Here is a 12,734-nt window from a genome sequence, read left to right on the forward strand (position 1 = left end):
AACTGAAGGAACAAAACAGCAACAGACTCAGACTCCAAGGGACTAGCACTTACCAAAGGGGAGGGGTGATGGAGGGCAGGTGGGGAGGGAGGGAGAAGGGGACTGAGGGGTATTATGACTGGCACACATTGTGTGTGGGAGATCATGGGGAAGACAGTGTAGCACAGAGAAGGCAAATAGAATATAATTAGTTTAAATACCCACCAATGTCACATAGTAACTCTGTGGTATCTTACTACACTGTTGGGCAGTGACTGCAATGGGGTATGGGGGGGACACAATAACATGGGTGAATGTAGTAACCACATTATTTTTTCATGTGAAATCTTCATAAGAGTGTGTACCAATAATATATTAATTTAAAAATACATAATGATTAAAAAAAACTAATATAGTGTTATATATCAATTATATCTCAATGAGAAAATAATAATAGCTTCTATACTTTGAGTGCCTGTGAAGGTACTATACATATACCATTACTATTTCCTAAACAACCCTGACAAGTTGATAATAGTCTAGGTTTACAGAGGAGTGAGGCTGAAAAGGCTTAAAGAAGTTAAATCATTTTCTAAGTAAACAACAAATAGATCTAGAAACAGGATATGATGCTAGTTCTTAATCCAAAGCATGATCTCATTTCAATAGGCCAAAGATGGTAAATCTATTTATACTTATGTCAAATCCTACTTACTGGGAGTAACTGGTACGACTTATGCTTAGAAGCACTCTTACACTATTCTGAAACCCAGAAGCAAAAGATACTGCACGATTAATAATGTTGCTGTGGGTGTAGGAAGACCAAAATATAGGCCCCATGTTTGCCATTTTAAAACAGGAGCACACTGTACAAGATTCAGTACCTTTCCATGGCTTCAAATCTCATGCCAGTTAGTCTCTTGACTCTGTGACTGCCAGGGAACTGTCTTCTCAGCTCCTGAAGACAAAACTGAAAAAATAATTCGTAAAGACTTGAAGAGTAGTCATTACATTACATAACGGGTACAAGGAATGGCCTACATAGTCTTCAGGGTATCTTCTTCAATAATTTCAGTAGTGTGATATAATGACATAAAGTGAAATTAATCAGTAATGAATAATGTGATCAAAGAAGGACTCTGAAATTACAGTGAGGGCAACAATAAGTTCTCTGAAACCGATCATGCCCTTAACTGCAAAAATGAGAGATCTTGAGGTCCATGAATAACTCTCAAAGAATACTATATATAACTTCTCCTTAAAAATCACTTCCATAACATGCCAGGCCCCACTTAAATGCCTACAACAGCTTCCTGACTTTTTTTCCTAACTATTGCATAAGCATTCTCTTGATAAAAATTAAGTTCTTTGGTCTAAAATCCCTAGCAAATACTATTAACACTTTGCTTCATTTTGCCCAGTTGAAATCATAAATTAATCATCTTGTCAGTACACATACCCTGATTTGGGATCATAAAACACACAAACCGTATCTATGGATTACCAATCTCATTTGAGAGAATATTTATTACCCATCAACTCAACTAAATAAAGAATCAAATTATTGAGTACCTACTATACTCTCAGCAACATATGAGAGATTATAACAGTCTCAGAAGTGCTAGAAATGGTAAGGACTATAAATGAAAACGGTCTACTCTAGTACCCTAAAGCATAGGTAACCAAAAAAAAATGCTTTTAACTAGTAAAAGATACTATTAACCAGTAATAAGTTTAATATGATCTTGAAGTATAATTTAAAAGTTTATAGCTGAAAATTTGCTACACTAAAAACATTCAAGCTGGTCAAAACTTAAGATGATGTTCACTTCTTTATTTGACATCATGTAAAACTCATATTACTTAGTCAATCAAACTAACTGTAGAAATTCTGAACCACAAAAAAAAAAATACTGGTCCAAAAAGTTACTGTCTAATTTGATCTCCTTTATCAAATGGCATTAGGCTATTTAAAAAAGATTTTTAAAATTTCCCTCAAGATATAAGCTGCCACCTCTATGGATATGCAAAAGACTATGTCTCATAGGTTCTAAAGATAATCCAAAAAGGTTGAATATTTTTTACCACTGGCAGCTCCACTGGAATTATGTGTACAGCCAACAAAACGTAACTACCCTGAAAAGGACAATGGTAATTCGTATGTTCTCCTGGTACTTCTACTTTGTTTTTGTGTATTTCTTTTTGACTTAAATGAGGAAGCAGCATGAAGCAGTACTGAGGAACTCAGGATCATAGAACAATAAAACAACAAAACAGAAACCTCTGCTTCCTCATTTGTAAAATGAATATAATATCGGTATGAAATGCAAATTGAGAAATAACTGAAAATAAAGCACAATAAAAGCATTTACCACAGTCCCTAGCATGAGTGTTAAAAAATACAGCTTTTATCATTCTTTTATTTTAAAAGCAGCGTTAGTATTTTAAGCCACATTCTGTATGTGTTAGAAATTTCTAATAATTGAAGGTATATATTCACAATATTGCAAAATGATATTTAACATTATATACAGATCTTTCTTGATTTATGGTGGGGTTATGTCCTAATAAACCCATCATAAGTAGAAAATATCAGAAGCTAAAGATGCATTTAATACACCTAACCTACAAAAAAAGCTTAGACTGGCCTACCTTAAACATGTTCAGAACATCTAACACAAAGCCTATTTTATAATAAAGTATTGAGTATCATGTAATTTATTGAAAACTGTACTGAAAGTAAAAAACAGAATGGCTGTAAGGGTATGGAATGGTTTTACTGTAATGGCTGTTTACCCTCATGATCATGTGGCTGACTAGAAGCTGCGCTCACCTGCTGCCTAGTATCACTAGACAGTATCGTCCCATTAGCCCAGGAAAATACCAAATTGAAAATTTAAAGTACGGTTTCTACTGAATGCATATTGCTTTCACACCATTGTAAAAGTCAACAAATCTTAAGTAAGCTCAAACATCATAAGTTAGGGACCACCTGTACTATTAAAGTTATTCAACAACCCAACAGATAAACTTGTTTTAAACTATCTGCTTATATTAAACCCTAATATAGCATAATTTACCTATTAAATGGATAACCTTCACTAACTAATTTAATCTCTTCAGTAAAACTGGAATACGAAATACCTATTTAGGATTGTTAAAAAGATTTAAGAACATAGTATTCCAAAGTACTCAGTTAGCCCCACCTACACTTGAGTAGCATCAAATTCAGTACAAGCCATATACTAAGTCTTAACTGTTTATATGTAATTCATGAAGCATATTAAATATAAAATAGAATATAATTAGTTTAAATACCCACCAATGCCAAGTCATCCCGACCATAGTCTAGAGCTGCAATCATCACCTGTTCATATATGATCCAAACTAAATATTCAGAGAAAAAAAAATGAATTGAATATAAAAATATCCCAAAAGATACCAGATCATGAATTCTTATTTCTGATATTTTAGAAAACATTACTTATAAACAGAAATTGACTTACTGTATTACACCGGGAATTAAAGGAAGAAAGCATCCTCACATGCTTTCAGCAACTTAAAATATTTTTAATACCTTTTACCTCTAGTTATTTAATACCTTTACTGTTCTATAAGATTCTTTATTTTGATCAGACCAGGATCGCAGCCCTGTGAGCTTTAAAACAAAAAAGCTTACTTGATAGCTTCACCAGCAATTATTTATCTTTCTCAAAATAAAGTATTTAATTTACTGAGAACGTTTTTGAAAAGTGTCAAATTAGATTGATATGAACTGCAGAAAAACCATAATGAAAAGACTGTCTTCAAAAAAATCTAAGAAACATAAATGGAATGTGCTGAGAATGAATATAATGAAGAACTTACTATCATCTCCAAGCTTAGAAGCATATTCATTAATTAATTCTTCTCCAACTTCCACAATTTGCTCGCTGTTTCGTGAGTTTTCTTCTCTCCACTTTCTCATTTTATCTCGCATTTCTGAAAAAAACCAGTTTATTATTATATATATATATATGCACATATATATATACACATTTGATCAATGCCAAAAAATTGACAAGACAAAATCAACTCCTTAAGAAAATAAACTCACACTATGTAAAAGTATGTGGTATGTCTAAGTTCATAAGACAGAAAATCAATTTAACAAGAGCAAGAGATCCTTTAGAAGACCAAAAATGCATTATAGAGGATATACAACTAACAACTATCTTTAAAAATAATGAATGGCATGGGTTCGCTATAAAGATTCTCTATCCCTTTAAGAAACTATGGACCTTAACTTTTTCAGCTTACAATGTTCAGAAGTTGATAAAAGCTAGGTCTTATTTTCCCAGAAAAATGTATAAAATTATACTAGAAACCTCAAAAAATTCAAGGTTCTCCCAAAAATCACCCACTAACTTAAGAATATAAAATTTCCATAATCAGTATAACCACTAAGGCTTATCAACACTGAAGGAATACTCATCACAGAATTCCCTAAATAACAATATTACTACAAGAGTACATATAATATACAAAGATACACAACTATCCAAGGAAAAAACAGCAAAAAGATTAAAATAAAGGAAATCTTTTGATTATATATACAATAAGAAATAAAAGGAATAATGTAAAGAACATCAAAAGCACTAGCAAACAAAAGAAGAGAACAGCTTTGCATATTACAACAAGAACTGGAGTTTTAAAGAACACCACTTTGATAACAAGAGAGAATAACTAGTAAGAAAAAAAGTACCTAATCCAATAAACAAAAGATCCCTTGTTTATATAGTTATGGTAGAAGGAACTGTCCAATTTGCCAATCACATACATGTTTCCTTATTCTTGCCTCTGAAAATCTGACATTCATACATCTAAAGGTACCTCCTTCTTCCTTCCACAAGATGTTGAATAGATTTAAACAGTTGAATTAAATTATTGTTGAACAGGAGTTAAATAAACAATATGCTACGCCCCTAGAGAATAAATAGAAGCACAAGGAATTTTCACTGCTTTATATACATTATCTGAGTCCCTACAGTTCAAAGTCTACAAAAGAAAACAAAAACCATCATAAGATAAAACTAGACCCTAACTGACTTTACAAAAATGGTCTTACAAATGAACATACAGTTAATTATCTCTGAAACCTAAAAATTAGTTTGAAGCACTCTGCACAGAAAGTAACCTTTAACTGAATTTCAAAGGCTGAAGAGGAATTGAGCGGGCAAACTAAAAAGTTACTCATACTCCACAGGTTAAGGGCTAAGTCCCACATGATTGCCTCCACTTCAGACACCACAAGTCACAAGTCAAGGCCACCAATATTTCTAACAGACTGACTATAAAGTAAAGGGTTCCCACAACACCCTCCTCAAGTTTGGTATTTTGCTGGAATGGTTCACAGAACTTAGGAAAATTCTTCACTTACTATTATTACTGGTTTATTTTAAAGGATACAACTCAGAAACAACCAAATAGAAAAGATACGAAGAGCAAAGTAGTGGGTGGGGGAAATCAGTAGAGCTTCCTAGCCCTCTTTTGGGTGAGTCTCCATCCCAGCACCTTTTGTTGTTCAACAATCTGGAAGCTCTCCAAACCTCATAGTTCACAGACGTTTTATGGAGGTTTCATTCCACTGGCCGACTGATTAAATCACTGGCTATTGGTTATTAATTCAATCTCCAGATCCTCTCCCCTCCCCAGGTGACTGAGGGGTGAGAGTAAAGTTCCAATCCTTTTATTACACCTTGATCTTTCTGGTGACCAGCATTCATCCTAAAGCTATCTAGCTACCAGTCATCTCATTAGCATAGAAAAAGATACTCTTCTCATTCTAGAAATTCCAATGGTCTTAGAAGCTCTCTCACTCTAGAAATTCCAATGGTCTTAGAAGCTCTTGTCCGGAACCCAGGACTAAAGACCAAATACTACAACAGACATTCCTATCAACTCTGTTACTTAGGAAATTATAAGGGTTTAGGAGCTCTGTGCCACGAACTGGAGGCTAAGACCAAATATATATTCCTTATTATATCACAATATAACATATGTCATCTTTAAATCCATAATTTGGTTCTTAGAACTCATTCAAACCATATCCCCTGTACCACAGTTGACTTACACCGTCTTAAGCCCACATTCTCTTTCAACCTGGCACATAGTTATTTTAAAAGAGTAAGAGCCTTGGGAATGTATTTAGTGTTTTGCAGATCTGTTTCACAACACTGAACTCCTTGCCTATATTCTGACACACAAATTAAGAAATGATAGTCCAGATATATTAATAAAATAGGCTGTTTGAATTCAAGAATTATCATTTAACCTATTGATAAATTCTTAACTTGCTTTAGAATAGTTATTATCTGCAACACCCTTTAAGAAACAATTCCTGCCCATAACCTAGATACTAAAAGAAAACTGGTTCCTATCTCTTTTTGTGATTCACCAACAGTCTTCCACTTCTATCAGTCACTGTCTACATATTCATAACCAAGGTATATTACTGAAAAATCATATTTTAAAATATTCTCCTTTCATCCATTGATATATTATCCCCCATGACTTCTAGCCATTAAAAACTGTATTAATACATTATCTCTATAACATATGCTAGAAATATAAAGATGAAAAAAGAATCATCCCTTGTGCCTGAGAAACTGACAAGCTAACAGAAAAACTATAGACAACTGCAAAATCATGGGTAAAAGCTAAAATAGTGGTATATTCAGAGCATTAAGCAAGCAAAGTGAGGGAGAGATTAATTTAATCTGGCACAGAGAAAGGGTTAATGAAGATTTCTAATATATATGAGTTAAGCCCTAAGGATCAAAGAGAGTTTGTTAGATGAAGTTTATAGCAAAGAGTATAAACCATGGTATAGCAATGAAAAGTAGCTGATGTTTCAGGACTGGGATACTGTCCAACCCACTTAGATTAGGGGAAGAGGGAGAGGAAGGCAACTCAATTCCTTCAGGTCACTTCAGAATGGAACTCAGGCTAATTCTTCACTGATCTAACTCCAAAAACGAGTGCCAGGGGCCCTAAATAAAAACCTGAAGGATCACCCTCCAAAAGAGGAAAAATTAGGAGGAGACAATAGCACTTTTTCTAAAAATAAATAGGGGAAACTAAAAGCTCCTTTGACCCAAATATTTCGCTATTTTTCCATGCTCTGAATTTTAGAAGAAAATTCAATTTTTCCCATAATTCTTTTCAAAAAGCAAACTCAAAAGTAATTCAGTTTTGCTCCATTATTCTTTTTGTTAACCAAAGGTTTTTCCTGTTTCAAAACTTCCACAAGTTTTACATTTTTATCTTTTTTCTTCAGTTTTTCTCTTTCACGCATCTGAAAGATGCGTTAGTGGTTATGAGTAGAGATGTAAAATTCAAACTGCTTGAGTTCAAATTTCAGCTTGGCTACCTTCTAACTGTGTGATATTGGGTGACTTAATTATCTGGCATGTTAATGTTCTCATCTAAAACTCATCTATGAGTTGATTTATGTGTTTAAAGAGTGCCTGGTATATGCGCTCAAAAATTTTTAGTTATTAGTAATATTCTACCCTCTATTTCCCTCCCTGTTCTAATAATCACTGTTAATTGTTTCTGAATCAACAGGCTTTGAAGCTTCTCCCCAAGCCAATAGTACAGTCTACAAAACCAAATGGTATTTATCTTGTCATAATCCCTCCATCTTGTTTTGTTCTTCATATTTTATTTAGAGCAGGTGATTTAAATCAGAGATCAATCATCTACAGCCCCAGAGTAGATTATTTTCAGCAACTTGTTTTATATATAAAATTTTATCAGAGCACAGGCACCCAAAACAAAACACAAAAAAACCCACAGGCACCCTTATTCATTTAGGTGTTGTCTATGCTGTTTTTAATGCTACAGTGGCAGAGCAAAAGGTTGAGACAGATCATGACACACAAAGCCAAAAATATTTACTATCTGGCCCTTTACAGAAAAAAAATATGCTAATTCTGATTTAGAGCATGAAGTGGCATAAGGGTATAGGACCTAAGTCAAAGGACTTGAGTTTAAATTCCAATGCTGCCAATTAGCAGCATGGTGATCTTAGACCTGTCACTTAACATTTCTAACCTTGGCTATATAGATCAAAAGCCTGTCTTATAGGTAGGTCTGTGATGAAAGTTATATAAAGCAAATCCTAAACCCTTCAGAAATTGCATGTCCAGTATAATGTTTTGTGAGGGGGGTTGTTTATTTTTAATCTGATTTAGATTACATTTAAGTTGGCCATGAACTCACTAGTTCTTCACACACACCACTATCATCTTTTATACAATTTTACACATAATCCTCATCGCTTGGCACCTGAGTTGAGGAGGTCTAATGTTAGATAATTTATGTACAGCACTTCATACAACATAAAGTGCTAAAAAAATCTTAATCAGCATTTACTTAGAGCTTGTTTTCTGACTCTTAAGAACTATGCTGGTCAGTGGAGGATTAAAAAGATCTTTGTGTATAAAGAATGTAAACAAGTAATTAAAATACGATAGGTGAGAGGATTAAGGTTCAGTAGAAACTCTCTTAACCTCCTCCTTAGATCAACTCAAATAATTTCCTTCTGCAAAACATACTAATGCCCACAGCATTTTAGAAGCTCTTGACTAATAGGCCTCATTACCTAGCTCTTGGTTAATCATTTCCATCAATTGTTACATTAAAAAATTGAGCTGTGTCTGTAGGCAAACTAGTTCACGCCAGGTAAATTTGATATAATTATATACTGTAATTATATATTATGTAAGCGAAAGAAAACTTGAATGCAAAAAGATAGACTTATTACTATGAATCAAACCTGGATGCTTTGAAAGGCTCCACTAAAGTAAATACCTTTGAAAAACTGCTGTCATATTTGGCAAGGTGACTTAATTAAAAATATAACAAGGAAACAATAAATATCTAAGACTTATGCACTATAGCTGCTATACAAGAGTTTAATATTTCTGTTCCATGTTAAGGAAAGCAAACTGAAAATGGACTATTAAAGATGACAAGAAATTTCAATCAGGGGATCTTCATCAAAGGAAAGGCCCTGCCCTATATCACATACACATTTTAAAGTTTAAGTTTAATGAAAGGAGCTATTGAATTTTTTCAATGAAAAGTGGCTGCTAACCATCTACAAAATAAAGTCCAAATTCTTCATAATAGTATTCAAGGCACCAACCTACCTTCCTAAGTGACCTTCATAAAACATATATATGTCTATAAATATGGACCTTTAGAAGTGAAATCTCAGGGTATATTCCATGAGATCTGGGACCTTGAATGTTTTGTTCAGCACTGTATCCTCAAGAATAAAACATTTCCTGGTGCAAAGTACTCAAATATGTTTAATTAACATGTTCTTTAGCAAACAGGCTAATATTTAAAGCTAGGTGAGACTGCCCACCGAAGACCTTTAGCACTTTTAAATCTCTTTGAAGCTGATGGTCAGACCTTTGAATCATCTCTTCCAAGAAACATGTACAGTTGACCCTTAAACAACACAGGTTTGAACTGTGTGAGTCCACTTATACATGGATTATTTTTCTGCAAATATATTGGATAAATTTTTGGAGATGTGTCACAAGTTCAAAAAAAATTTTCTTTTCTCTATCTTACTGTAAGAATACAGCACATAACACATATAACATACAAAATATGTGTTAATCAACTTGATGCTATTGGTGAGACTTTCAGTCAACATAAGCTATTAGTAGTTAAGTTTGGGGTGAGTCAAAAGATGTATGTGGACTTTCTACTGCTTGGTGGGTCAGTATTCCATAACCCCCCACACTGTTCAAGGGTCAACTGTACATGTTTACATTCACAGTCAATTTTGCATCTAATTTCAGGGAATTCCGACTACATAACACTTACGCCTACATCGGTCAAAAGTCTATTGATCTCAGCTTTAACAACCACCATTAAGAGATGAAGAGGGCTAAGGAAGGAACCATGAGAAATACCAAAAATTAAGGACAAATGGATGTAGAAAACTCAGGAAAAGAAAGGTCTGAAAAGTAAGAGGAGAACTTTAACATTATAAAGAAACCAAGGAAATAAGTTTTCATAGAGGGAGTGATCTGCAATGACAAACACAGTACAAAATACATACATTAGACCTATCATCAGGCTGCCCTAGGAATCTTACTGTAGTGACAGGGCATGGAAACCAAACTGGTTGTTTGAAGGACTGAAAAAAAGGAAGTAGAGACTGCATAAACAACTAAAATCCCCTTAAACATCCTTATGTTTTTTCAACAAATATTATTTAGTGCCTATTTATAGGCCAAGCATTGTGCTAGGCATCCTATCCACATCCTTCCCACCCTATTCTCAAGAAACCTAACCCTTGCAGCTCTTATACCACGTCTTAACTCCTAATAACTTTCATATAATAAATACCAATAACTTTCCACTGGCTTAATAAACCAACCATATATTCTACTTCTTAGAGAGCCCAATAGACTTAAAGTGTTAGACTTACTATATAGGTCTTTCATAAAGATGTGATAATCTTTCCTATCCCAAGAATTACAATACTCTTTGAACTAACCATTTCAATGACTTTAATTCATTGATGCTACTGGATGTAATTCTTAAGGCCATGGGTTCAACTGACACTCCCTCCCAAAAAAATCTAAACAAAGGAAAATATGCCTGAGAGTACTCGTCATTCTCTTATATACTAAAAATCTGTAACTATTAAGCCTCTGAAAGAAATAACTAGAATACTCTTCTCTTGGAGTTCCCCTAAAATAGAATTTAAATTCTGGAATGGTCTCAACCCTCATTTTATAAGTTAGCAAACTATTATCCTATTCAGTGAGGTGCCTAAGTCTATCTAAAATACTAAAGAAATTATTCCAACACTAGAAAAATGGCCTATAAGCTTTTTTGTGACAATGTGTTAATGTTTATTAACTATTCCAACACTAGAAAAATGGCCTATAAGCTTTTTTGTGACAATGTGTTAATGTTTATTAACATTTCATTTAGTCAACAAATAATTACTAAGTTTCTCCAACATGTCAGGCACTAGAACAAGGCAGACCTGGCCCCTTCCTTCATTCTAGGAGAGAAAAAAATTTAAAACTTAACCCAATTGAGTAAAAGTACTTCAATAGCAAGAGGACACATAGTTAAAGACGAGGGTTAGGATTTGTTGCTTGTTCTTGTTTCCTCTTACTAAAAAATTTGGTGGAGGGATGGGGCAGGAGTAGGGGGGGCCAAGAAGAGCTCTTTGAAGTATGTAAACTTTGAGAGGAATTCTGAGAAATGATAAACTATAATGGGTGCAAGAGTGGAAGAAGGCTCTTGGTGGAAGGAACAGCATGTGTTCAGCCAGCCCTAAGGTAAGAGGAGCATGGCACATTCTGGGAATTCAACAAAGCCAGCATAGCCAGCTAGCTCATCAAGTAACAATTACATAGCTTAAGATAAAGTTGTAGCCAGGGGCAGGATTCAGATCATCTTTTTATATAGTATTTAACAGTTTAAAAGCGCTTTAACATATGTTTTGTTCCTCAACAAACTTAAGTAGTTATTATAATTTTAAATCAAATTATATCTCTCCTCTTTCGAATGTCCACAGGGTGAGTTCCAAGTTATTTAGTTAAACTTTGTCTGCTGGTACTAACACACCTACCATTCCTTAATGTTCAGCGCATACTATCTTCAAAGAAACCTATACTGAAGCTTCGGCAGGCAACTACCCCGTCTCCTCCGCGCCGCCCAGCAGCCGCAGCCGCAGCCTCAGCCCCAGCTTCCTCCCGCCTTATAAAGGAAGCTGCCCCGGGCCGGCGGACCGGCACGGAGGCACGTTGGTCAGTCTATGGATAAACACAAGCGGAGGGCAGCAGAGAGGACTCCAGTCGGCGGCCGGGCCAAGGAAACGGTCAGCCTGAGCCTCCGCCTCAGCCACTACCTCAGCTCGGCCGGTCCAATGAGAGCTCCAGGTCCGAGGAGAGACCCGAGGGTCCAGCTCTCCGAAGGCAGCAAGTACTTCCGAACTGCTTCCCAGGGCTTTTGGTCTTTCCGCGCCCGCCCCGCCCAAGTTACCTTCCCAAGTGACATCGTAAAGCTCTGAAACCTTCGCCATCTTCTCAGAACCTGCAGACAGCGGGTGAGAGGGCGGGGAGGCACGGTCACGTGATTTGCGACCGGGAGGTGGGGCAAAACGCTAACATTTTTCATTGGCCAAGAGAGCAGAGGGGGCGTGATCCGCCGCGCACGTGCACGCGACTCTGGGCGTGGAGACAGCGGGGCGGCGCGCGGCGCGCCAGGGCTCTGACGGCTCTTCGGCGGCCTGGCTGCGGACCCAGCCGGTTTCGCTGAGGTGTTTATTTTACCATGGGTTTTTAACAAACGCTGGTTTTTTTGTTTTCGCCACTCCCCGTTTTTCATTTTTTACTTCATAGATGTTTTTCCCCCCTTCTCACTCCCTAATCAGTACCTTGTTCTCTGCATGGCCTGCTGCAACCCAACGTTCTACATGAATCCCTTTCCTCAACTTCCCTCCTTCCACTAAATGATAAACGCCAGAATTTTCATTAAATCTCTTTGGCAGATTCTGCCTTTGCATATGGCCTTTCCTGTGTCCAAGGATTTATTAAAAGTTCCTATGGATATCCTTGTGCCAACTATACCCCTAGTTAACTCTCCTTGTGGAATACTGCCTGCCACTCTAGATTTGCATCTCTCTATAAGAGCAGCCAATATGTAAGTACTGGAAAATAAGTGAG

General features: G+C 35.8%; 1 protein-coding gene across 2 annotated transcripts in view; it reads right to left on the reverse strand.

Moving 5' to 3' along the window:
• Window positions 1-12,130, reverse strand: part of EMC2 (ER membrane protein complex subunit 2) — a 54,944-nt gene extending 42,814 nt beyond the window's left edge. For both annotated transcript variants that reach the window (XM_036876360.2, XM_036876359.2), the window contains exons 1-4: window positions 12,052-12,130; window positions 3,847-3,960; window positions 3,302-3,366; window positions 864-949 (exon numbers count right to left, since the gene is read on the reverse strand). In XM_036876360.2, the coding sequence (XP_036732255.1) occupies window positions 864-949; window positions 3,302-3,366; window positions 3,847-3,960; window positions 12,052-12,091 (305 nt within the window). In that variant the 5' untranslated portion in view covers window positions 12,092-12,130. The remainder of the gene's footprint in view (window positions 1-863; window positions 950-3,301; window positions 3,367-3,846; window positions 3,961-12,051) is intronic.
• Window positions 12,131-12,734: the final 604 nt, after the last annotated feature.

Source organism: Manis pentadactyla, chromosome 3 (assembly GCF_030020395.1).
Source record: "Manis pentadactyla isolate mManPen7 chromosome 3, mManPen7.hap1, whole genome shotgun sequence".
Taxonomy (NCBI): domain Eukaryota; kingdom Metazoa; phylum Chordata; class Mammalia; order Pholidota; family Manidae; genus Manis; species Manis pentadactyla.